General features: G+C 42.8%; 1 protein-coding gene across 1 annotated transcript in view; it reads left to right on the top strand.

Annotated features, from left to right (window-relative positions):
* LOC8053885 (calmodulin-binding transcription activator 2) overlaps positions 1 to 25,397 on the top strand; it is a 955,024-nt gene that overhangs the window by 911,731 nt on the left and 17,896 nt on the right. The window contains 10 exon segments of the mRNA XM_042290892.1: positions 2,608 to 2,708; positions 3,837 to 4,103; positions 5,776 to 5,978; positions 8,598 to 8,908; positions 12,803 to 12,892; positions 14,561 to 14,900; positions 17,424 to 17,605; positions 18,284 to 18,327; positions 18,329 to 18,439; positions 23,421 to 23,626. Coding sequence (XP_042146826.1) covers positions 2,608 to 2,708; positions 3,837 to 4,103; positions 5,776 to 5,978; positions 8,598 to 8,908; positions 12,803 to 12,892; positions 14,561 to 14,900; positions 17,424 to 17,605; positions 18,284 to 18,327; positions 18,329 to 18,439; positions 23,421 to 23,626 — 1,855 coding nt within the window.

The following is a 25,397-nucleotide window of genomic DNA, read 5'->3' as shown; positions in this document are numbered from 1 at the left end:
TTCAAAGTATTCTACCCCACATGCTAATAATCGGGTCTATTCAAAACTGCACCTCTATATACGCAGTGAGTGCCAAGTTTATTATGAAGTTTTGAAAACCATTGTTTTTCTCCTACACCTTATATTACATTCCTCGGTAGATTCATATAAGATAAAACTGATCCATTATGCTAAGTTTCCAGAAACTCCACTTAATTTGCGTATTTTTGGCACGAAGTGGCATATAGTGGATGGTGTTTCGAAACACAGGTTGCGTGAGAGCTCTGTAAAGTTGGCTTCACCTGCGAAAATTTTAGGAATGTTCGCAAGCGAACGTTCAAAGAATGTTGCACATATGAACATTCGAAGGCGAATGTTCTGAGAACATTAGGCATACGAATGTTTGCCAACGAACATTCCTAGATTGTTGAGCAGCTTACCTTGTGGGCAATGTTCTCATACGAACGTTCCTAGAACGTTCTGAATGGTGTTTTAACGTTCCTTCAACATTCAGAACACCCAGAGAATGTTCGCACGACATTCGGTGCTACGTGGGATCCCGATTGGAATGTGTACTTTTCTATTAAAAGGGAAACTGAACCGGTTCTGTATTTGCGGAAAAACACTTAAATCATCTTCATTCGGCCTCCAAGCTATCACGAATATTGAGTTTATTTTTCAATTTGATGCACGGAGGCTGTAGAAATTACATTTTGAAAATACCGCTGAAGTCCTTTCTTCCCGGGGCATGACGTCATATTGGGAGTTTTCGGAATCTCCGCTCTCCCGCATTTTCAGCGCCTATCAAAACTAGATACGCGCACACTCTTCATATTTTCAAAACGGTCAAAAAGAGACGTCACGAATGGTGTCAGTGCGGGGGAATATAGTTGGCAACGACGAGCGACACACGTTTGGCGACCCAAAGATCCTAGTATGACGTCACGATTGGTCGGAGGTTTTTCGTGTCGTGTTTAGTTACATCTTCAGGGGAAACGAACGCGATATTCAGATTCACGGAATAAAAATACGCAAAAACTCACCTCTAACTCGTTTTTCTTTTTTTTTTTTTTGTCAGCTTTTTTTAACGCTTTAACGCCAAAATTATAAATTAATAATGTAAACAAATTATTTTTTCTAGAGAGTGCTGCTGAGGGTATCCCAAGAAAGATAACCCCATTAGAGATGGTGGCGAGAATGTCGTTTTATAACATGGGTTATGTTGCGAATTCGTGACAACAGGCCATGGCCCAACAAACCTTTTTCTATGCCACCTGCATAGAATTTAATCTTTCCTCAAAAACGAATGCACAGAAGAAAAATAAAAAAACTCCCAAGTTATGAGACAAGTGGTTGCTCTTTATCCTCTTAAAATCAAACAGAGTGCTGAAAGCATCTAGGCTTGGGCTTTATGACTCGGGAAACTCGTGAAAATAGTTGGAAAGCTTGTACAAAATGAGCATTGAATTCGCTGCACGTTGTAACGGAGTGTACCCTTTACAAGCCGGCTTTTTGCACAGCTGTATTGTGCCCTCCGCCACCGCCCAGTGTCCCTTACTCTCCGTGGGGCTCTTCGTCAGGACTGTGTTTGGTGGGCCCCCATCGTTTCTTCATTTCGAGCTGAGATTAGAAAGAGCTCTAGGAATTGCCCCCGTATAACTTATCCTCCATGTAAATTCATTTACGAGGTAATCATATACTTTCTCAACATTGCTTAAAATGCAACATGCGCACGTCACTGAATGTCGAATGTCGGGAATTCGGGACATAGTATTTTTTTTTTTTTTTTTTTTTTTCTCAACAGGAAGCTTCAAATTAACGTGTGGAGCAGCTCAAGATGTTAGTTAGGGCTACAGACTTTTTAGATAGACTTTTGAAAACAACATCCCGTCTAATTGTTCACTGATATAAAAACAGAAAATCGGCAGACCACGGGCTCAATTACGCGGACTTCCAGCGAACGTTCAGTCTAGCGCAAAGTTTACTGCGCCACCAAAAGATGAAACAATGAGTCTCCCTTTGGGGCGTACGTTGCGATTTCACGACAATTGACATCGGTCACTTTGATGGAGGCAACTTAATTATGCAATGCATATAACTTCTATGTTGCGAATTGGCGACATACCGCGGTTGTGCTGCAGCGAAGCGAGGTTCACGGAATTGCGGTGTCAGCTCCGCAGGTATTGTTTCTTCGCAGTGCTCAGGTGCGCGGCACGAAGCGCACTCAACGGGGCTAACTTGCCTTGATCAACACTTCGAAAACTATAGAGATTGCAGCTCATCTTCAAACGAAAATTGCTCGAATATTCGCACAACGCTAATGTTATATTAAAGCAATATTTCCGCTAAGCACTCCATGCGTTAAACAACTATTCTGTAATTTACAGATTTACCGATGCAAAAGGCTGCAGAGGCCATTTGAGACAGATAGAGGAATCGTCCTCAAGACAAGCACAGGAGAATTCGGCATTTTAAAAACACAGCTTCCCCAGGAGGAACGACAGAGTTGTAGAGGAATCAATATGGTCTAGTTAAATTCGTTTTGAAACAACTGACTTATAGTTTACAATAGCCTTTCTGCTAAGGTTGGAAATTCATTACGAGGAGTCATACATGAAAACAATGCAGAGGGCACCCTCAAGTTCTCTCTGCTGGAGCGGCTGGAGATGGTGGAAGCCAGGCTTTCCTTTGGCAACAAGGGAGCTATCTTTCCCGGCGTTCTGGCCCAGGTGAGTGTCAACCAATAAGTGACATGGCATGACGTATCTAGAAAGGGAGACATGTCGTGGGTATATCATAAAACGTCTCGAAGACAGAAAGCTGCCAGAGTGCTAGATTTACTTTGTTGGTGTCTTTGTAGCTGTCAGAAAGGATGCCAAAACACCTGCGAAAACAGAGAACTTTGTTTTATGAAGCTTAGTACTTTGGACTCTTTCTTATACCGCCAGTATGGTGCATGTGCCATCAAGTGGAACTGAATCGGAGCTCTCAAGCTTCGGTATTCTGCCGATATTTAATGGCGTTAATGTTCCGAGAATATCCAAACTCCCCAAGCTTTGTTTTGAAATTGTGTTGCGGCAACTATTCTCTTTTTTATGACTTTGGGTGACGGACTACTTGATGTAGAAACCCCTAGCAAATGGCTGGTTGTAACACAGCAGGTTTTACATTTATTTTTCTCCCAGTCTAGTTCACTCTATTTATTATTTTTAGATGGTTAAATGAGCAATGCCCAGAAAGTATTATTGCATGAAGGTAATAAATCTACAAATATACGAATGTACAGAAACACGCATAGAAAGATATTCATAAATATACTTAATAAACTTGAGTATGGAAAATCATATAGCATAGGGAAGGAAGCATTAATCGTATTTGTTTAACAAGGATGGAAATAAAATTTATGAAAGCATTTAATAGCCAATTCCATTCTTCAACTGTACATGAAAAAAATAAGTATTGAAAGCATAAGTTATACAGTCGAATTTTCTAATTTTGCAAGTGTGATCTGACCTTTGTGAAATAAAATATAACAGAGACAAATACCTATGTACCTACTTTCGTCCATTCTTGTTTTGTTTGAGTATATGTTATGCATCGGTTTTAACCGAAGACATTTTCTACAAAAATACACTAGCTTAAGTTGAAAGTAATTTTGGTGGCCCTGATACTTTTTCATACTCACACCTTTGATAAAAAAATCTTGCAGTTTCGCTTTGCACTCTTTCAATTTAATTGAAAAGCACACGATAGAAAGAATCCCAGTTCGAGTGGACGCAATGGAAAACAGTGTTCTGGAAACATTCTCTTGTTGACACCATTGACCAGCAACTGACAAGGCCTTCCTGTGGTTGTAGGGGTTTGCCGACAAGCAACGTCCGTTTGAGGAGCGCCTGGTGTCGCTGTGCGGGGAGCTGCGTTGGGGCTCGTGGGTGCACCGGGGGGACTGCTCCCCGATCAAGGCCCTCAGCCGCCCCGACCTGAGCCTGCTGCACCTGGCGGCCGCCCTGGGCTTCTCCCGGCTGGCGCGCACCCTCCTACTCTGGCGTCAGGAGAACCCCTCTCTTACCCTTGACGCAGAGGTCGACCCTCTCGGCAGGGACGCCCGCGAGTGCACCCCCCTGGTGAGCGAGCGGGACCTGCCCTCCGCGGCAGGAAGTAGAGATACATCTGTGGTGTCTCTAAAGCTTCAATCTTACTGCTCATACATTATACAAAAGACAGTCTGCAGACTCTTTCTTGTATGAGGAAGAGTCTGCTCATACAAACTGCACTGCTCATACAAACACTGTCTGAAGACATGTTCAAAGCATACAAGCAAACAAACTTGGAACGTGCTTGAGACATGTCCGCCTATAATTCTGTCGTCGCACCTGCACGGAATACTGTGTCCTTTGTATTATGTATGTGCAGCGTGACTGCGCCTTAAAGGGGGCCACCTAGAATTTGCGCAAAATAGAGTGGGCTACCGTTCATTGTGGGGGCAGGGAGAAAAAGTCAGAACATTTAACTGATTGAAGTACCGTGATTGCACGATTCTAATGCACACTTTTTTTCGCCAAAATCGGTGCACAAAATTACATGCGCGTTACAATCAAACTTAAAACGAAACTCAAAAAGAAGAATGCAATACTCAGTAAAAGGTGGCTAGCCATATCGCCATCATGACCATTTGTTTACATTCACCATTTTGGTATCCATATCACGCATATACTCTCGCGTCTACAGACTTGTGTCTGCAGTATTAAGAGAAAAATAAAAGAAATTCTACTAGGAGGTTTCATTTAAACAAAAGGCCATCATGCTGGCGGGAAGAGATAACAAAGAAGCAGCACTGCGTGGCCTCGCAATCCCAGCGACCCGATAAGCTCGCAAAGTTGTGTGGAAGACAGCTGTCCAAGGTGACCGACGAGTGTGCGACCGCCCCAAAGGCGACGGTCGCGCACTCGTACAAGCGCAAGAAGCGCGGCGCCAAAAACATTTTAGACAAAAACAAGGATTACCTCTGTGGAGAGCAAGGAATCATCGTCGGACTCCGACAATGGCGACTAGTTCACGAAGCTTATTTTTGTATTGGCGTGCATTTCATATAATCTGTTCTATGAGGTATGTGTTCAACCTTCATTGTTTTACCTGCGCGATAGAATCAGCAGCAATTTAATTTTTGAATATCTGGGAGCTAAATCTGCCTGCGTGTTAAAATTTGGGGCGCGTTAGAATCGTGCAGATACGGTACCATGCATGGCACCACCTTGACATTACTTTACAGGAGACTGGCAGTAGAGTGCACACATGCAGAGCACAAGCGAGTTTGTCGTACCATGTAGAAAGACTAGCGCCAAGCTGCATTGTGGCAATGGCAGCATAGCCACGCTGGCTTGTGAGATAGGTCTAGCAAATAAGATGCTAAATTCGACGTAGACGAGGGCTACACCAGTATACATTCATAAAATCATTGTAACACTACAGCTATATCCTATGAGGCACCATTCCAAGGCAGGCTCACCTCTCACTGCGTAAACATTTTCACGAAAAGTTCTCTGTGCAAAATGGTGTCCGAAGCAGGGGCGGATGCAGGAATTTCCTAAAGGGAGGGGGGGGGGGGGGGTCAGGTGTTGGTCAGCGTACCATATGTTTAGGAACCCCCTCCCCCTTTCCCTCGTTTCACAACCTAAATTTTACACATTCAGAAATCAAGAGGGGGCCCAGGACATCTGGACTTCCCCTCTAAATCCGCCCCTGGTCCGATGGTAGTAGCATATTTTCCACTCTTAATTCCTTCCTGCCTGTGTGCAGCATTGGGCGTGCGCCCGTGGCCAGAGGGAAGTGGCTCTGCTGCTCCTCCAGTGGGACGCGTCTGCCCTGAGGGTGACCAGTGCTGACGGACAGACCCCCGCAGGCCTCGCCCGCCAGAGCACCCACCCGAGCCTTGACGAGGAGCTGGAGCAAGGGGCTCGCAAGCAGCAGCATGCGGTGCAGGACACTTCCTCGGTGGCCAGGTATGCACTGCAGGTGCACGTGTGCCACAGTCATTTTTTGCATTTATCGTATTTAGCCCACTATGGTCCACAGACAATACACGTTTTGAAGTTTAAATTTTACACGGTGTAGACTACAGTCGAGCTGCAGTATTGAATTCAAAGGGGATCGTCAAATACTTTGATATACTGATAATTAGACAAACAAACAAGAATGTCAACTTAAACTCCAGTTAACATTTCCCCGCGTCTCAGCAAGTACTGATGATCGTGACAGATGGGAACTTACCAAATAGAGAATAGCCTTGTTATAGTGTAGTTGGCGGGAATTGGCAACGCCGCCGCTCTCGCGCACGTGGCCGCGACATCAACAGCACGGGCCACGGAAAACAAAAATATGAAAAGCAAAAATAAGAAAACACTAAAAAGCAAAAATAAGAAAACACTCAAAAGCAAACTGTGTAAAAAAAACACTCTTTATTCATAAAAGAAAAGTCAAACAAAAGGCACAGAAAGAAGTCTGATGTAAAATCAGGCAGAAAAATAACGCCAAAGCAAAAACGTCTGCAGAAAAAGGTAAACAGATATAAGGCATTCAAAGTATGATTGCACAAACATTGTGGACACACTCGACTACCCAAAAACCGCTTTTCCCTTTTTTTTTTGCCTCTGCATATTTTGTTGCCCGTGGTTAGAGCGGCCAGAGTCGTTTATCCTCAGCGTATATACAAACCGCGCAGTGAGGGCACTGTTCGGGGAAAGCCCTCCTACCAGGGGTGTATCGACTCAATGTATCGAATGTCCCAAGTGGTGAAGATCAATACAGATGTACAAGGTGCCTATACTTTTACATGAGATTTTCGAGGGGATGTTTTGATTGTTTGAAATAGACAATATTTCAGAATACCTGGGTTTCATATAATCGGGATCGACTGTACTTACAGGGGCACGGACTATGCAAGGATTTGGTTTTTGAAGATTATTTATTATGATGGAGATGTGAATTGTGGTTCCTGTATGATACAAGCTTCTTTGTGCACTAAAAAAGCAAATAGTTTTCAAGGTGTGTTTTGTAGGAGAATATTTTACGTGCGATATATGCACCTGGTGTGAACCACGCGCAGGATGCGGACTATTCACCATATATGGACTATCTAAGAAAAAGCTTTTTTTCATCTGAAATTTCTTGTCATATGCGAATAATAGATTTCGAGTTCAAAGCAAATAGTGGTCTTGGTCAAATATTTTCTAATCGAATATTGAATAGTTTCTTCAAGCCTTTCGCTACCGTTCACCATGCATGCTTAAACAAAAATTCTGCTGAACTCGTGAATTTCGTATCTAACCCTCCACTTGTCTACTTCTAAGCTCAGTTAATTTTAATGTAACTATATATATTAACTGTGGCATGTGTACAAATTTGTCGCAGCTAACCTATCGAGGGGATTTATAAACCTGCTTGCTATAAACAGTACTCTTTCCTTAAATTTAGATTCGACAAAAAAAAAAGCATGAATGTTGAACGCCGTCGTCAAGACATCGCAACTGAAGATACAGTCTTGCATAATCACGGCGGGTTAGCCCCGTTGAGTGCGCTTGTCACCGAGCACCAGTGCACTGCGGTGAAGCAATACCCGCGGAGCTTGCGGGCACCGCGGGTGTTGCTTCCCCGCAGTGCACGTGTGCTCGGCGAGAAGCGCACTCATTGGGGCTAACCCGCCGCGATCAACACTTAGAAAAGTATGAATGTCGCAGTTCATCTCGAGGTGAATATCGAATGGCGTATTAGAAACTACCATAAAAAAATGGAAATATTCGCACAACACCGTAAATTTGCTATCGGACTATACACCAGATGTGGACAAGTACCAAAAACATTGTACCGGTTTGTCCATAAATTTCAGAAACCATCCGTAAGCAAACTTCCTAAAGAAACTCATCATCATTCATTATTTTTAAACCTTGAGTGCCCATACGGGCATAACACAAGGAAGTGAGAAGATGCAGGACTCATTATGTGAAAGCAAACAAACACAAAAAATCTGAAAAGTGTGTTGATGACAGTAACAAGACTATGTGACGAACGAGTACCCATAGGGAACAAATGGATGACATATTCTTCCATAGTGCTATGATATCTGTATGAGAGATTCATCCCTATACTCAACTTTTTTTATGCAATTCCTTTCTGAATCCCAATTGGATAGCTGTAGTCACTCCTTTTACATGATCAGTATCCTTATTTATTTTGGTTAAATGAACTCAGTTTACAAATGGAAAGGTACTAAGCGCAAACATAGGTGGCATTCTTTGTATATATAGTAGCTTTTAGTAAATTTATTTCTTTGTCATACCCACTACAGACAAAATATTTTTACTTTCTCCCCTGGGGGTAATAGCTGTAAACCTGAAACTGAGTCTTGGTAAAAAATCTTAAGAAACACTCCTGCAAAGGCAGTTTTGAAAACTCCTTGCACCCTGAAAGGCGCATCTAAATGATAGTATAAACAGCTTCTGAAAGTCATTTTAAGACCTGACCTTGCAAGAAAAACTAGGTCAAGTTTTGACATAAAGGATGCTTAGGTCTTCTATGGTATATTAGTGGTAGTACACAGTAAAGGGTTGGTCATTGCTTTGCAGCTCGTTTGGACAACCGCAACAGGTGCAGCAGCAACAGGTGCCACAACAACAGCAGCAGCAGCAACACCTGCGAAGCTGCAAGGTTTCTATGACTGTGACAGCCACAACCTCACACGGCCGCTTGACGAAGCGCGCTTCGGCAGATGGCGGGAGCTCGATGGGGAGCTCTTTCTCAACCGAGGCGGAGTCATCAAAGCGTTCTTCAGTTGACAGTGGGATGTGCGAAGGGCTGGCATCTCTCCCAGCATCCTCTTTGCTCTCATCTCGTCTCGTGTCTAAGTTGGACCTCAACAATGTTGTCCTTGAACCAGGTGAACTCATAACTATTTTGTTTCTTAAGAAGGCAGAAAATCCTCTCTTAACTATAATCTAATCCTTCTTTGTCTTAAAGAATGTCTCCTAAAAGCATTGAAATTATTCTAAACTATAGTTCTCAAGGTTACATAGTTGCATGCCTGCTGCTTGTTTTAGTTTTGAAGGGGTTAGGGCACTAAAATTAAATAAGTAGATTAATCCTGATATGAAATGATCATGGCTTACTTAGTATACACTCCAAGTTTCACGTTTTTCAAGCTCTAGTAATTGCAAGAATTAATTTTTTATGTCACTCATTTTCATTGGGTGACTTGGAGATCCTGAGAGAATTCCGGTATAACCTGCCTGTAACCTGCCTAGAGTAATCACGCCATGGAGTCCATGAACCAGATGATTGTAATCATATACTGTAAACGACAAAATTTTTGCGAAAACCTAATTTCTGCTAATTTTGCAAATCGCCTACAATTCACGAAAAATAGGTCCCCTCTAACAATTCCAGTAAAATGTAAACACATTGGAATCTACATAGAGATCCCACTGCGTTGCGAAAATTAGAACCTGTGAATTATTCCAAAACTTTAGCTTTGACCTAAATCGCGAAATATTGAGCCCGCGAAAAATAAGTCGTTTAGAGTAGTTGAATGCTGTCTCATTCTATGCTTATCTATGCTCGCCATGCTCGCACGCTACACACTATGTGGCTACTTCATTCCCTTGCCTCCTAGTCTGTTCCTTTCTCCTAGCCGAAACAAAAGATTCCAACGACATGAGCAATGCCATAAGCTTTATCAGCTCAAAACACGGGAGGGAAGCAAGGAAATTTAAGCAGCCTAAGTGTTGAGAAAGCCAAGTCTGTGAGTGCATGCAAGAGTAGGTTGAAGTTGTGTTGCCGCACCACTAAAGATTTTGGCAGATATGTGCATAATATATGGAGAAACGAGGGTGCACTACGTGACTTGCCTTTCAGACATGGCGGCCTTCATGAATGGGCAGATCCGATGGTCCTGAGATTCAATGGAATTTATTTATGAAACTAGGCTGTTGCTTACAAAACAAGTTTAGTTAAGACTTCTACGAGTTCCAGCAGTATAATTATCTCATTTTATTTTTTGTGTCTTAACCCCTTAAAAGGAATAGTGCAACAATTTTAATGTTGAAAGAATTTGCAGTTCATATTTTACAGCAGAGCTGTTAAGGACTAGTTTCCCCAGTTTCGTGTCCGTCACCAAATAAATGTCGACACAACACTCTGGACAGCTACCGCCATCTATGAGTGATGGCGGCAACCAGACAACCAGCTTGTTGGTTGTCTGGTTGCTGCCGTCGCTTATACATGGCAGAAACCTTTCCAGCCTTTCCACTCTTGTTTTCACCAGTGTGGAGCGGTTGAATTTCTCTAGGCGTCATCCTAGAAGTCGTTCTTGAGGTCACCCAAGACGTCACCCCTGAAGTTGTCCTTGAGGTCGTCCGAGAGATTGTCCTCGAGGTCGTCCTAAAGTCATCCTTGAAGTCATCCTAGACGTCGTCCTCGAGGTCGTCCTAGACGTTGTCCTCGAGGTCGTCCTAAAAGCCGTCCTTGAGGTTGTCCTATACGTCGTCCCTGAGGTTGTCCTAGGCGTCGTCCTTGAGGTCGTCCTAGACGTAGCCCCCCAGGGTTGTCCTAGGCGTCGTCCTCGAGGTCGTCCTAGAAGTTGTCCTTGAGGTCATCCTTGACGTCATTCTTGAGGTCGTCCTAGACGTCGTCCAAGAAATCGTTCTTGAGGTTGTCCCAGCATAGTACAGCTTTGCTGGTCTTCCTTCTTCACCAGAGTGGAAAGGCTGAAAGTTTTATTTTATATTGTTTATTCAGACACAAGTGACAAAAATGTCCCATCTTGCCCAAATAAACTGATATTCCACTGCGTAATCACAAAGGAAAAATCTTTTAGCGTTTCCAGTTGGACGACCTCAAAATAGACGCTTAAGGACCACGCCTAGGACGACCTCAAGGATGACTTCTAAGATGACCTTGAGGAGGACGCCTAGAGGACAACCTCAGGGACGACATCTAGACGACCTCAAGGACGACGCCTAGGACGACCTCAGGGACGACGTCTAGGACGACCTCCAGGACGACTTCTAAGACGATTTTGAAGACAACGTCTAGGATTACCTCAAGGACGACTTCTGGGACAACTTCGAGGACGACGTCTAGGACAATATCAAGAATGACTTCTAGGACGACCTCAGGACAACCTCTTGGACGACATTAAGGATGACGTCTAGGACGACCTCAAGGACAACTTCTAGGACAACCTCAAGGACAACCTCAAAGACGACCTCAAGGACGACGTTTAGGACGACCTCAAGGACAACTTCTAGGATGACCTCGAGGGCGACATCTAGGACGACGCCTAGAGAAATTCAGCCTTTCCACTCTGGTGAAAACCAGAGTGGAAAGGCTGGAAAGGTTGTCGCCATCTACGAGCAAGGCCGGCAAGCCGATTGTCTGGCTGCCGCCATCGCTCATAGATGGCATTAGCTGTCCAGAGTTTTGTGTCGACAATTCTTTGCGGGGGACGCTATCCTGGGGAAACTAGCCCTTAACAGCTCCGCTGTAAAAACAAATTATTTGCTGATCTGCTGCGGCGTGTGGCGGTTATGGGAACTATGGTGTTACGTCTCTGAAGGACATGTGGAAGTCAACAAAACCTGACCCCTCCGCTGCTACACTCGCCATCAGCCCCGTGGCAAACCGTCCTTTGCTTCGATTGTGCTTTCCACAACCTCCGGCGGTGCTAACCCTTGAAAAGTAGACGATTGTGGAGGAAGCTGCTGGGGTCTCTGAAGAAAGAACCCATTGGGGGACCAGGTGGTCCCCCAGAACATGTCACTTGAAAGACAGCGTGAGGGTTGAGGGGCACTTCGGCCTTCAATTGCACCACCCCTTTAATGATCTGGAGTAAGGTGAACTGCGGTGTACATTTTCTATGGGGGTTAGCTCAAATGACTGATTTTTGTTTCAATGATTTTGCATGGCTGAAAGGCACCAAGGCTATGAGTGTGGATATGTGTATTTTCTGTGTATATCTCTGACCTTAAATATTGACCGCATAGTTAACAGCTGTATTATTTTCCCATTGCAATTTATTAAAAATTTTGTTAATCCTGGTTTTTGTATGTCCCCAATTTTGTTTTAGATCTAAAAAAAAAAATTCAGGCCTTCTGTGGGGCTATTTCTGCAACAATTTCTCACAACTGTTACTTTGTGATGTGCTCAAAAAATTTGAATGCAAGGACCTATAGCTCTAAGAAGCAGCTTGAGATTGATAAGCTTGCACATTTAAGAAGCCCCTATTCCTAGAACTTGCGCATTTCACAATGCTGTGCATGTAAGGTTTGACAGCCTGCATGTTTTTAGGTGTTTCATTACATTGAAATTAGGGGCATGTGAATGGTGGTTTGGAATGTATAGCTCTACATCGTTCCCTGCCTTCACAATACAAAGGCAGAGTTTTTTTGTTTGTTTTTTTGCATTGTGGGAGTTTTTGAGTGTTATTTTATTTTAGCCACTATTAGTGCATCTTTATGTGCCTTTTATAATTTTACAGTGGCCTGGAAATAAAAACTACTTTTTAAACAGAGGGGATTAAGGCTAAACGTCATAGATAAAAAAAAAAAAAGTCACGAGTTGCGCTTGCAGTGTTCACTCTGTGTGTGGTATCGGAACAGTGTATGTTGCACTACGTGCAAAAAAAACAAACTGCTGGGCAATGTTCTTTGGTTGTCTGCCGCATATTTGCTCCATGGAGTTCAGTTTATGAAACGTTGGAAAGTGATTTTGTTTTTTACTTTGCTTTCTATCACCTTCCAAATTCTTATCTGGTTTCCATTTCGTCATTTTGCAGATGCCCCAGGAAACAGCGAGAGCCCATTCATCGATGTTGTTGGAGTCTCCGATGAAGAAATAGAAATGCAGAACCCAATCCCACCCTCTGGTACAGTGTTTTGTCTAAGATTTCTAAGTTTCCACTAAGTCTTTAGTTTCAGACTGGCCTTATATTGAATATTTTTTCTCTAAAATATGAAAGTCCTTACTGATGAAGAAGCTTTCATAGTGCAGCGCACGCAAGGACAAATGTTTCTGCCGGTACATCACACGGGAGAAATAAATGTGCATGTGCCACCCAGCAGCACAGAAGAGGCCAGGAAGTGTCTATTTTTCATTTTCCAGTGTCTTCAGGAGTAAATTAACAACTTAATGCATCATGGTTTATAAAGCCAACTTAATAGTGCCTATTTGCTATTAACAAGGGAGCCACATGTCCAATGTTTTCAAGCACAGGGTTTAACTGGGAGATTAGAGTGTACTGCCTACGAATATTGCCACATGCATCTGCGAGCAAGCGCGCCCACGGCCAAATGGTTATCGTCCTTGGCTCCCACCCAAAGGGCTCGAGGTTCAATGCCTCAGAGTGGACGCGCCTTTTTATTATTTCTGGAAATGTCGCGTTCTGTTGAATTCGAGAACATTGTTGTTTATTCGAGGTTCTAATGTTCTATGCACCAAACCTTCTACGCCGAATATATTCCAAAAGCCCACGCGTGTACATAAGGTACTTTGCATGGCGAGCCAGGGTCAGTCTCGCCCCAGTGTTCGATCCTGCTGTTTTGACGCCTGCGATGCTAGCCTTTTTCTATTTTGTTTTGGGCACAAGTTCGCCCCACTAAACGTTTTGTTTGCTTCAGTTTTCATCGCCTCATCAATTATCATTCGTGACAATATGGTTATATGTTTTAGATAGTCTGGGAAATGATTTGAAATTTTGAATATGAAGTAAGTGATATTTTTTATTCAGTTTAATCTGAAAAGTATTTCTCTGTTTAAATCATTAAACGTTTTTCTGACAGGAACTTCGAAAATTTCGGAAACTCATATGACACTCTTTTTGTCATTCCCATTTTGCCACAAAATATTTCCATACTTATTTTCCAAAAGGCCTATTGTAAGTACATTCTTTTGAGTACTAAGTGTGCATAGTACAATGTTTGCTTAATTGTGCTCATGCTCTTCTAACAAATCATGAACATGGTCTAAGCTAGGGTGCCCTCATGTACTCTTGTCTAAGCTGATAGAAAGAACTTGAAAAGGAACTGTTTGAAAGCCCCACAGTGGCCACCGACATGTTGCTAGGAGACCTAGATTTTTTGGGAGAATCATTTGATTTGAGTTCTGTCATCCCATAGGTGTAGAAAGATTATCCTGCACATGGAATTTTCGTTATGCCCTCGAAGGCCTCAAATATTCTCTTAATCCAGAGGTTCTCTACTTTTCAATGTTGAGAACCACCATTTTCTAAGACTAATAGCCGAGGAACCCCTTCCATGGTCTCAGCATTTGTTCATTAAAGCACTGACAAACTCCACATACCTTGTAAAACAGTAGTACTATGAAGTCTCTGACCCATAGATGTGCATCAAAGGGGGACTTAGATCTGCTAAACTAGTGCTTAGGCTGGAAGAACACTTTACCTGGGGGCAGGGACAGACAAGGAAATTCGGGAACTCGAGGAACCCTGGGGGGTACTTGAGGGAGCTTCGTGTACCTAGGAACCCAGTTTCAGAACCCGTGCCTTAATCAATGTTTTCTCTGTGTACGCAAACAGGGTCCAGTCCCCTGGGCAGGAGAAGGGAAAGCCACGGCGGGGTGTGCGACCTGGCCGGCTCGTCGTGCATTGTGGATGCAGGCGTGGCGGCCGTGCCTCCGGATAGCCGAGTGCTCACGCTGGCGGAGCAGATCATCGCCGCTCTGCCGGAGCGGATCAAGGCGTCACGGGAAGTGGAGGAAGAGGACGAGGAGGATGCTATGGAGGCCGAGGGCTTGTTCCTACTTCTCTCTCCCGATCCGCACAGCCCCGGCCTTTCAGCCATGTGCTCCATGGACGATCCGCCTCCGCCCCTGCTCAGCGACGAGTTCAGCTTCGAATTCAGCGACCACAACTACAGGTGAGTGCAGTCTTCCACTCCATGTGAACTGCTAGTATGCGCTGGTGTAATATGCAGAGCTGGACACGATACGTCAAAAAAGTATCTTCGATACCGATACCCAATACCCTCAAAAATTATATTTCCAATACCGATAAAGAACCGAAATAGATTTACGATAGAGATACTCAATACTATATTTCTGATAGTTCGATACATTGTTGAAATCGCCGATATTAATCAAGCTGGTGATATGATTAGCTAAGTTACAAAATTTATTCGCGTTTTCTGGAATATTTAGTGTATTCGATATAGCAGACCGTTTTTGAAAAGGCTCGAATCCGACCACACAGATTTCATTAGGCTCCACTGCTGGCGCAGCTGGTTTTGTTAGAACTTTAGCATTGGACTGAATACGCCTAAATATCACTTCCGTAAGTAACGTAGCATACTTTTTTAACTATAATGTTCTTCATGTGAACCGGTTTCTGAGCACTTGACTATATACACACGAATAAACTAGGAACTTTTCTTGAAACTTTTCGTTTGTTACTGTAGTACTTACCGGGTTGCTTCTGCCTTTGCCCTGTGCTTAAAAGTGCAAGCTCCGTGCGCTTCAGAAAGCCGAGCAGTTATTTCTTCAGCAATATGTGTTTAACAGACGTTTGAAGTTGAACATTCTGCATTAAAGGCTAGAAGGAAAACAATAAAAAAAAAAAGGCCTAAAAGTTTTTATTAGGCAAAACATATCTTTCTAATCTCTTCTATTTAGATTTTACCTTTACTTAAAGGTCTTAAGTAACAGCATTTTCTCAAACCGCCGGTCTAAAAAAGCCATGCGATCCGGCCATGGTAAAAGCGAAACAAATGAAAAAACCTCTCTACAGGAGCAGACAAGCATGTTCCCATGTTGTATTCCATAAAAACAGATTTTATCAATGGATAAAGAACAAAAAACGGATCAACGTATCCCTTTTTTCAGCGTGGTACCTCCTGAGCGAGCGCTGCTGGCCCAAAGTCTGACTTGCAGAATCTTCAAAACCTGCTGCACATCCTTTTTTTTATTTTTTAGTATTGATCAAGTATTGTAAAAATACACAATAGACTAAAGATGTATTTCCGATACCGATACACCAATACTTTCATTTTTGGCAAGTGATACTTAATACCGATACACAAAATGTATCGAAAGATAGTATCAAAGATACATACCGTAAAATCCCGAGAGATAGCCCACCTAACATCAAGAGCAAATCGGGTGAAAGTATGGGGTGGGCTAACTTTCAATGTACAATCAAGAAAAGTTGAAAAATTGCTATATTAAGGCCGTGTCTCCTCCGGCAACGAAGCAAAGATATTTACACTTCCCAGTCAGCAATGTATTTACGCCGAGGCCATCACTGATCCCAGCACTACAATTAATAGGAATGGGCTATTTTTCGGTGTTTAAAAAATATAGCAAACCAAGCCAAAAATAGGGGTGGGCTATCTGTCAGGGGTGGGGCATCTCTTGGGATTTTACGGTATGTCTGATACTGCCTATGCCTGGTTAATTGGTTGTCACACTGACGGCATGCATATTTCTTATTACGACCACACCGTCTTGATACTTCCCGTCGGGGGTGTGGCATTCATTTTGTAGGCTACATAAACGGCAGTGCGGGCTAGCATTGCAGCTGCTTCTTCACTTCGTCTGGCTGACATGTAATAAATGTTCACAAACCTCCCGAATCCCTGTCATTGGTTACCAGTGGAAACTTGCCAGTGGGACCTTTTCGGCCGGAGCTTGTGGATGAACTGCTTTATTGCGACTAAGGAGCGTACAATAGCAGTAGGTCGGACAACACTTAGAAGAAGTGAAGCAGACACAACATAACACTGAGGACAATGGTGGCATTGAACAACCATAGAGAGGCTAATTCATTGCAAAGTGTTAATGAGTAGTGACGTTCTCAATGTATGAACATTTTTGCTATCAAGTTGACAGATGGTTATATCATCAGGCTGTTTATGGTGATCTTATTGGACGTGCGCCTATGCAACCAAGGTGTCCTTTTTGGGTGTGCTGAAATTTGCTATGTCGCCAAAAGGTGCTTTATGTCGGGAGTCGCGAGAGTTCCAGAAGTCTAGAAGCCATCTTCACTACCGCTGCTCCCTACCTCCTAGTAACGAAGTGCTTGCCAGAAGTTAGCTTGTTCACCTCAGTAATTCAAACTGCCGATACGGTGCCACACATATTATGCTTAAAGAATATTTCGAAGTTTAAATTGTTGCTCTTATTTTTTTTTTTCATCTTAGCGCAAGCAGGAGTTTTTCTCGAAATTACTGCAATTTCGCTCTGGGCCCAATCTGGGCCCACAAAGACCACCAATGGTGCCCTGTATATGCCCCGCTGTTCTGAGTTGCCAAGATGTGCGGGATTGTGTTAGACCTTTTCTCTTAATTTATTTTGTGAACCCTATAGCACCAAAAGACGCTGCTATTGATCCAAGTATGATTATAACTCTCACAGACAAGCTCATCGCTCTGCATGCCACGATGCAGGTACTGCGAGGCAGGAACCCCTTCGTCCTCGCTGAGCCCCGCTTCGTCATCGTGCCTGCAGAGCCCGAGCAGCTTCACGCTCGAATCTCCTTCGCCACCGCCAACAACGGCAGACTTCTGCGAATTCTTCAAGGCTTCCGGGAAGATAATGGAGAGGGACTTCTCCAATCTCACACTTTCAGGTGCACCGCCTTGCTGCATTTCTCTGAGCACTTGATGTGCAGTTTGAGATATTCCTGTGAAATAAAGAAGGCAAATTGCTAGAATCGTCTCACAGCTATGGCAAAGCAGAGGGGGTGTCATAAGGGAAGGAAGCTTGTATGATTTCTTATAAATTAGGGTACTCAATGTGAGTGCTTTAGAAAGAGTGTTGTGGACTGCATGGGTATATCACTTCCTGCCCAGCGCATCCACCCTGTGTGTGTCGCTTCCTTTCAGTACACCCATACCTTGGGGGTAGCACATGAACAGGGCTAAGTTTTCAGTCTGCTGATGTAAACTTATGCTAGGCTGTAGTTCAGATTATTCAAAACTTTGGCGATGTACCGTAATCAGGAGGTTAAATGACTATACTCCTCTATTTAGCTTAATATTAGGAAGTTTTGAACATTTGCACTTCTTTGCAGTTGATGTCTGCACATGGCTGCCTGATACAAACCTCTGTACTCCTTTTTGTAAATATTTGCCACAAGTCGTAACTTATGTTTGCTATATATGTTTGACTAGGTTCTTTTTTTGAAGAGACACAAGAAGTTTGAATTTTCTAAATACCTTAAATAATAATTTCTTTCATAAGGAATATCACAGGGAAGGTTTAATACATTACAAGCTTCTAAGTGTGTGACGCACATGCACCACAGACAAGGAGCAGCGAGAACTCTACGAGGCAGCCAAAATCATCCAGAATCATCCAGAAGGCGTACCGGTCCTACAAGGGTCGCAAACGGCAGGAGGAGCAGGAAAAGGAGAGGGCTGCTGCCGTACTCATCCAGAGCTACTACCGGCGCTACAAACAGGTACTCTATACCATACCCGTCGTCACGTCAGACAGAAAGCAGGTTTGGCACATAGTCCATGCGCTGTGCAAATACCCTAGTAAGTTCTTATGCAATGTTGTTAGAAACAAAATCATGCTTTTTGCATTTTGAATTATGTACAATTTGATAAACTAAGAAATATCTGGCCTGAAATGCGCATTTTATTACCTCAGTTTACTACATAAAGGTGAACGGAGTAATGTTCTCCTGAGAGCTGAATTTGTTTTCTTTTTCTAGGGTTCCTTGAGATAAAATGAGTACAGTAGTTATTTTTTCACATTTGCAACACTTCAATATATCATTCATTCAGAAAGTGTTTATTGGGAATAAGATATTTCGTTCGTAATGCATTCTATTTTTCTCAGTCAATTACATGTGCACAGAGGCATTCACAATGGAACTTTATGCATTCTTAAATTGTCTGTAAAAACGCAACAGGCAGCATACCTCGTTTTGATTAACCTTTTAAAGTTGTACTCTACTAGTCCTGTCATGAGGTTAAAATTTCAATCTTTAGCACACGCTTAAAAAGTGGGGAAGATAAAACCGAAGGGGCGCAACGGTTGATTGGAACTATCAAATGACAAAAATGGCTTTACGGGTGTTCTGTGTGCAAGAAGTAGCTGAAACCCTGTGCACTGTATTTTCTGGACTACATGTTGCACCCCTCTATAAACAGTCGTTTTCAGAAAGCTTTTGGTATTTGAGTCACACCTTTGTATAAATCACACTCCTATACTTGTGTGGTCAGTGCGGCGAAGCTACAATGTTAAGCCCACACATCTGTATTGTGATTGTAATATATGTGCAAGCGGAAGCCAGTTTCAATATTTTCGCCAACGAATCGAACAAGAAAGATAACGTTAAATTTGAGCAATATCACACCGTTGTATTAAATGCAACGATTGAAATTTTAGAAAATACTTCCTTAAATTAAGTCTGGTATCACTTTCTGGAAATAACCAAACTGCCGTGGAATTGGCTTTCATTGGCTCTTGTTCCTTCAGGGATAAAATCTGACTAAAACTCAGGTATGATACTGAGCAATCAAACAGATCTTTCAGAGACATTAAAAGATGCCACGTTCTGTCAAATATGGCTGGTGTAGTAATTCCTTGTCGCCAAAGTGTTGTAATAAAAGAAAATGCGGACGCCCGAGAAAATAACGAAGAGCAATGCCTGCGTGGACCTGCGGAAAAACGAGGGGTCTCACATGCCGAAGTGGTGACCGGCGGGCCGGGCGCGAGAGCCCCGGAAGGAGATAGAGACGCGTCCGATGCGGTCGGTGGTTGAAGCGTAACTCTCTTTATTAATGGTAAACAACATGGAGGTAGGGCACCACCGGGACGCAACCCTGACAACACGGTGCAATGGTGAAACAGTGGCGCCATCTAAGTAGTGTGTACAGAACTCCTGAAAAATTAAAATACTACAGCTGACAATTCTACTAGACTTAGAACTTTCTTTTTAGACACACAAACTTTCTTTGTCACTTAGGAACTGACAAACCCCAAGCTCCAAGGGTACAAAACATGCCTTACCGTCTTTACCTCCGTCTATTGTCTTTCTCGGCTTGGGTTGTCTGCAACGTTATAGGTCATCTTTTCCAGAGCTTTCAGAAAGAATACTGTGTTAGGAAGCACTTTAAATATACATTGTACTTAAAGTACTACTTCAGGAGGTTTAGAAAACTTTTACTTTATTTTCGTCGGTACTTGAATCAGGGTAGGGGTGAACTTCTGACCAGGCTAGAAACAATAGGGAATGAAATTAAGTTGAAAATGAAATGTGCCAAGGCTAATTTTTGCTCTACTCTAGGTGGAAAGATTAAAACTAACCCAAAGGAAATGTGGAGGTTCGTTAAATCTAATGGCAAGGAATATAGTACTATCCCACCTATCTCGACTGAACAAGGTTATGTCACTAACGATGCTGAAAAAGCTGACCGTTTCAATAGTTACAATTCCAGTCCGTTTTCTCCGCACCCACAATAACCATGCACACTTCCTGAAACAAATTCCTGCATTTTTTTAAGCAATGCCAGACATTTTGGTACCCTATGAGGGCGTCCTGAAACTTCTCTCCGAGCCGAGAGCAAATACTGCCATTGGTCCAAACTGCATTCCTTCTTATATCGTCAAACCTTGTGCACCCATTATCGCTAAATATCTTGTTGTTTTGTTCAGTTTGTCTTTATCACTTAGAAACTGACTTTAGAGAGGAAAACGACGAATGTTGTCCCAGTTCATAAAAATGGTCCTCGTTTGCAGGTTTTAAACTATAGACTCATTTCTCTTACCAGCATGTGTTGCAAAACACTTGAGCATATCATATATTCTAACATATTTCGCCACTTACAAGCAAACAGTTTCTTCAACATGAATTTAGAGCAGGCTTTTCTTGTATCACTCAGTTGGTTGAGTTCCCCTACAATGTTTTTTTTTCATTTGCTTCTGAGAATCAGGTTGACTGTATCTGCCAGGTCTAACTTTTACTCTACTTGAGGTGGAAGGATTAAAACTAACCCAATGGAAATGTGGAGGACCTTCAGAAGGCTTTTGATACTGTGTCACACTCTTTATTGCTCCTTTAACTTTCATCAGTAGGATTACCCGACAGTGTTCTTGGGTGGGTGCTGGATTATCTGACATGTCGCTCACAAAAGGTAGTCATTAATGGCTCTGAATATCATTTTACTTCAGTGATATCCGGAGTTCCGCAGGGATTGGTTTTAGGCCTGGTCCACTTTTGTTTTTAATCTATATGAATAATATAGCCTCTGACATCGCTTCTAATCTTAGGTTGTACGCAGACGACTGTGTTTTGTATATAGGACCGTAAATACCCAGAAAGACACCACTGCCCTACAGGTCGACATAAATAAGATAATCTCTTGGCGCTGCAAATGGAGAATGATGTTGCTAAGTGCAGTTGCACCCGGTTTGGTAGGAAACGATTTAACCTACATAGAGACTTTTATTTAGATACCGAACAGATTGCTCTGGTGACGGCCGTGAAATATTTGGGTGTTATCTTTTCATCTAACCTAACATGGAATAGTCATGTTGAAATGGTAACTACGAAAGCCGATCGTGTCCTTAATTTTATCAAAAGAAATTTCAGAGACGCTCCAGGATTGTTAAGGAACTTCTAATGTGCATTCTATTATAGAGTATGCTGCAGTGCTATGCGATCCTGACACTAAAACACTAATTAATAAACTAGAAGCGATTTAGAATCGAGCTGCTCGCTTTGTCACAAACTCTTATCATTTTAGTGTCAGCATTACTGTATTATAAAAAACCTTTCTTGGGACTCTCTTGAATGATGTCAAAGATTATCGAGGTGTTCATTTCTAAATCAAATATCTCACGAACGAGTTGGTATAGATAAAAATAAAATATTTAAATGTACCTACCTTTATATCCTGTACACTAGACCACTCCAGAAAGAAACGCGAAATAACATGCCATACATCCGTTTTTAAATCATCTTTCTTCGCCCGTACAATAAATCAATAGACTATATGGACTCCCGGACGCCGTAGTTACCACGCCCGTTGGAAACTTTGAAGGTGCTCTGAAGCAGTATTTTCGTGAAAGCGTGCTATGATGTTGTAAGTAACGTAGCTATGCATTTATTTTTTATTTGTTTGTATACGAAAAAGTGGAGTGATAATAGATGATTTTTTGTGTGTGCATGTACTGTGTTTCGATGATTCAATGTTAATGTTTTTGTTGCTTATTTTGTGTCCTATGCTGGTGTGGTGTATCTTGTTGGTGTAGCAGATCCTTGAGTTGTATTCTCTATTTGTGTATGTTAATCTGTAAGTCACGGCCCTACAATAATTTGCTATGGATGAACTGTAGTTAATAAATAAATAAAGTACATACTTGTACTTAAAATACATTTTCTGGTACTTTCCAAGAAAAGTGCAACTGCCGACTGTACATTCCCCAAATTTTGTCTCGTTAGATTTGTATCACAAAATGATACTTTGTCAACTGTGGAGAAATACTGGGTGGGATATTCTACTCTCACCAGAAATGGCAGACGACGCATTGCTCGGTTTGTACGTACGGTTTGTGCCGAGGGTGAATTTTCCACAGCATTTCAAACTTTCGCTACTTTTCACACAGTAAGTGCAAGGGAGGAGGTTAATAATATTTGGAGAGGACACCCCTCCACAAGAGGACTGCTTGCAGAAGCTACAGGGCTGACATCATGCTCTCTCCTAGTATGTTTAACCCCCTTGGGTGCAAGCCAGTGCAAGCTGCACTAAATTCAGAAGTTGGAAGGCCACTTGACTTCATCCAAAATTTTACACCATTTGGTGGACCCCTGGTTACCTCTAAAGCAATGCCATACCAGTAAGAGAAAGACACTGTATAGGAAATGAAAGGGCCTCAGGAAAGATAGAAAGTACTTGTACATTACTTTGAAAGTACATTGTATTTATGGTACTTTACTTGAAGTACTCCACGCCTATGTACAATTGCTAGTTTGCTGGAGGTACATAACTTCTACTTTACTTTCTACTTTAGTTTAAGTACTTTTTAGATGTACTTTATCCAACAGTGAAAAAAGTATGTCAAGATTATATCCGTCTTCACTTCCCCTTCTCCTTGATTGGTGTTCTCTTACCTCCTTTCACCCTCTGTCTCCGACAGTTTGAGGCTGCAGCAGTGCAGAAACTATGCTAACTGTGGCAGTACTTTTCAGAAAACTTAAGCATATATAATATAGTCGCTGACGGCCTAAGAAACGAGCTGGGTGTGGCTATAGCCTCGCGCATCTCTGCAGCCAATGGTATTGTGGCAGCAGCAGAGAAGAACGCTGAAGCATGAATCTTGAAGAAAGAAGCGTAGTTTTATGTGCCTAAAGCATTCCCATACGGGATATGTCGTCATGATGAGATACATCGCTCATCGTACCGTTTCCACTTGATGCCCTTCTGCAGTACATGTACTACAAGCAGATGACAAAGGCGGCTGCAGAGAGCTTCCCCGGCTGGTGCGAGCAGCACAAGCGCTTCAAGAAGAGCCCCGAGGGAGAGAGCTCGGGGGCCCCCTCGGTGCAGAGTTTCTACCACCGAGGCTATGCAGACGACCGGAGGCAGGCCGCCCTGTCGAGCAGAGAGGGCACTCCCACCGCCTCGGCTTTCAGGTGGGCTCGCTTCCCCGGAGCGCACGCCGGCTCTCCGGCATCAATTGTGCGAACAAGTTGTGCCAACATTCCTCGCTTCTCGTTTGCGTTGGGCAGATTGTGATTGTAATTATGTTTATTTGCTCGAGAAATAGTTGTGTACACAATGGCATGCGAGGATTGGGGTTACAACCCTTCCACATTGGCGCTAATGACTTTCTTGGTACAGGACAGGTGCTATCATAGGCGTAGACTATGGGGGCCAATGGGGCTCGTGACCCCCTGGTAAAATCCAAGAGGGGGGGGGGGGGCAGAGCCTCCCCCCTTGGGCTTGGGTCATGATCCTTACCGAGACGCTGTTTACATGCCATGTAACAAAATAACGCGCACTTTGCCTTTGTTGACAAAATACATGGGAAATGGAATTCCACCGTGTTTTCATTTGCTTCAATCTTCAGTTCTGGCGAAAAAATAACGCGCAGCACCCCCCCCCCCTCCCCCCCGGAAGAACTCAGCCCGCCCCCCCCCCCCCCCCCCCCTTGGGAAAATGGAAAGTCTACGCCGCTGGGTGCTATAGCTGTACCTAGAGCAATGTTCCTAGTATATGAGATATGTTTCACTTGTTTGCTATGCGTGAAGTGCTGACCCAAACCCCTGAGATATACTACAGTAAGATCCCAAAGGATAGCCCAACTAAAAGTGTGAGCAAATCGAGTGAAATAAGGAGTAAACTTACTTAAAAAAAAAAAAATTGTAATGCTCTTTTTTTTTTTTTTTTTATGACTTGTCAAACTTGTTTTTACATTGAGGGCCAATGGAGCATAGACAACTGTCCTTCCCAGTCAGCGGTGTTTGCTTATCTCCCGCCATAGCTAACTAACCCCATTTCGGCCGAGGTCACCATTGGCCAGGGAACTGCAATTACTAGAAGTGGGCTATCTTTCGGTGTTTTAAGCAAATCATGTCAAAAATACGAGTGGGTTGTCTTTGAGAAGGGCGTCTTTCGGGATATGACAGTAGACAGAGTTCATATGAGACTCTAGGCTCTAGGGTGTGACATTGTCGTCATGTTTGTCCTGGAGTCCATCGTACTGCCATTTTGTTAGTCAGTTTCGACGTGAACAGTATTGTGACTAAAATGAGTTTCAAAACATTTAAAAAAAATTAGTTTTCTTTGTTTTAGGGGTTTTCAATTTTGTGGCTGCCTCTCGAGGCTGATATATTGCTATGGTACAAAAAACAAAATGCAGGCTAGAATATTCAGTTCGAATCATTGATTTACTCCCATCGTACATATGGGTGATGGAGGCAGGAAAAAAAGCTGCAAGCTTGACAAAGTTCCTACCCCATACTGGCAGATCGGCCAACAGGAAACAATAATACTAAATGAAAAGATGGAAGAACACTCAGTGCTATGCAGAAGAAAATATTAAAAGCTCGAGGTGAATGTTTTGTGTATTGTTTTCTTATTAAGTGTACCAAGACAAACATTTTGGTCTTTTAAAAAGCTTAGCACTGTTGGTAGTGTATGCTGAACCATTCGAAGCCTGTAGTTTGTTCTAGGACGATATAATCTCAAGGATCCAGCACTATCATAGGGTGTACCAAAAGTTTGCATTACCGAAACCAAAACAGGTTTGTACATACCTCATATACAATATTTTGACACTTAGTTTAGAAATTTGTGGTAATGGGTAGTTAAAAAATTTAAGGGACGCTGAGTATGCTGTCGCAAACTTATATTTTAAATATTCTTGTATTTTTATTACTTTTTTTTTATGAAGAAAGTGGT

Source organism: Ixodes scapularis, unplaced genomic scaffold, assembly GCF_016920785.2.
Source record: "Ixodes scapularis isolate PalLabHiFi unplaced genomic scaffold, ASM1692078v2 PGA_scaffold1__304_contigs__length_218370807, whole genome shotgun sequence".
Classification (NCBI taxonomy): domain Eukaryota; kingdom Metazoa; phylum Arthropoda; class Arachnida; order Ixodida; family Ixodidae; genus Ixodes; species Ixodes scapularis.
Note: the sequence above shows the minus strand (reverse complement) of the source record. Positions and strands in the feature narration are given on the sequence as shown.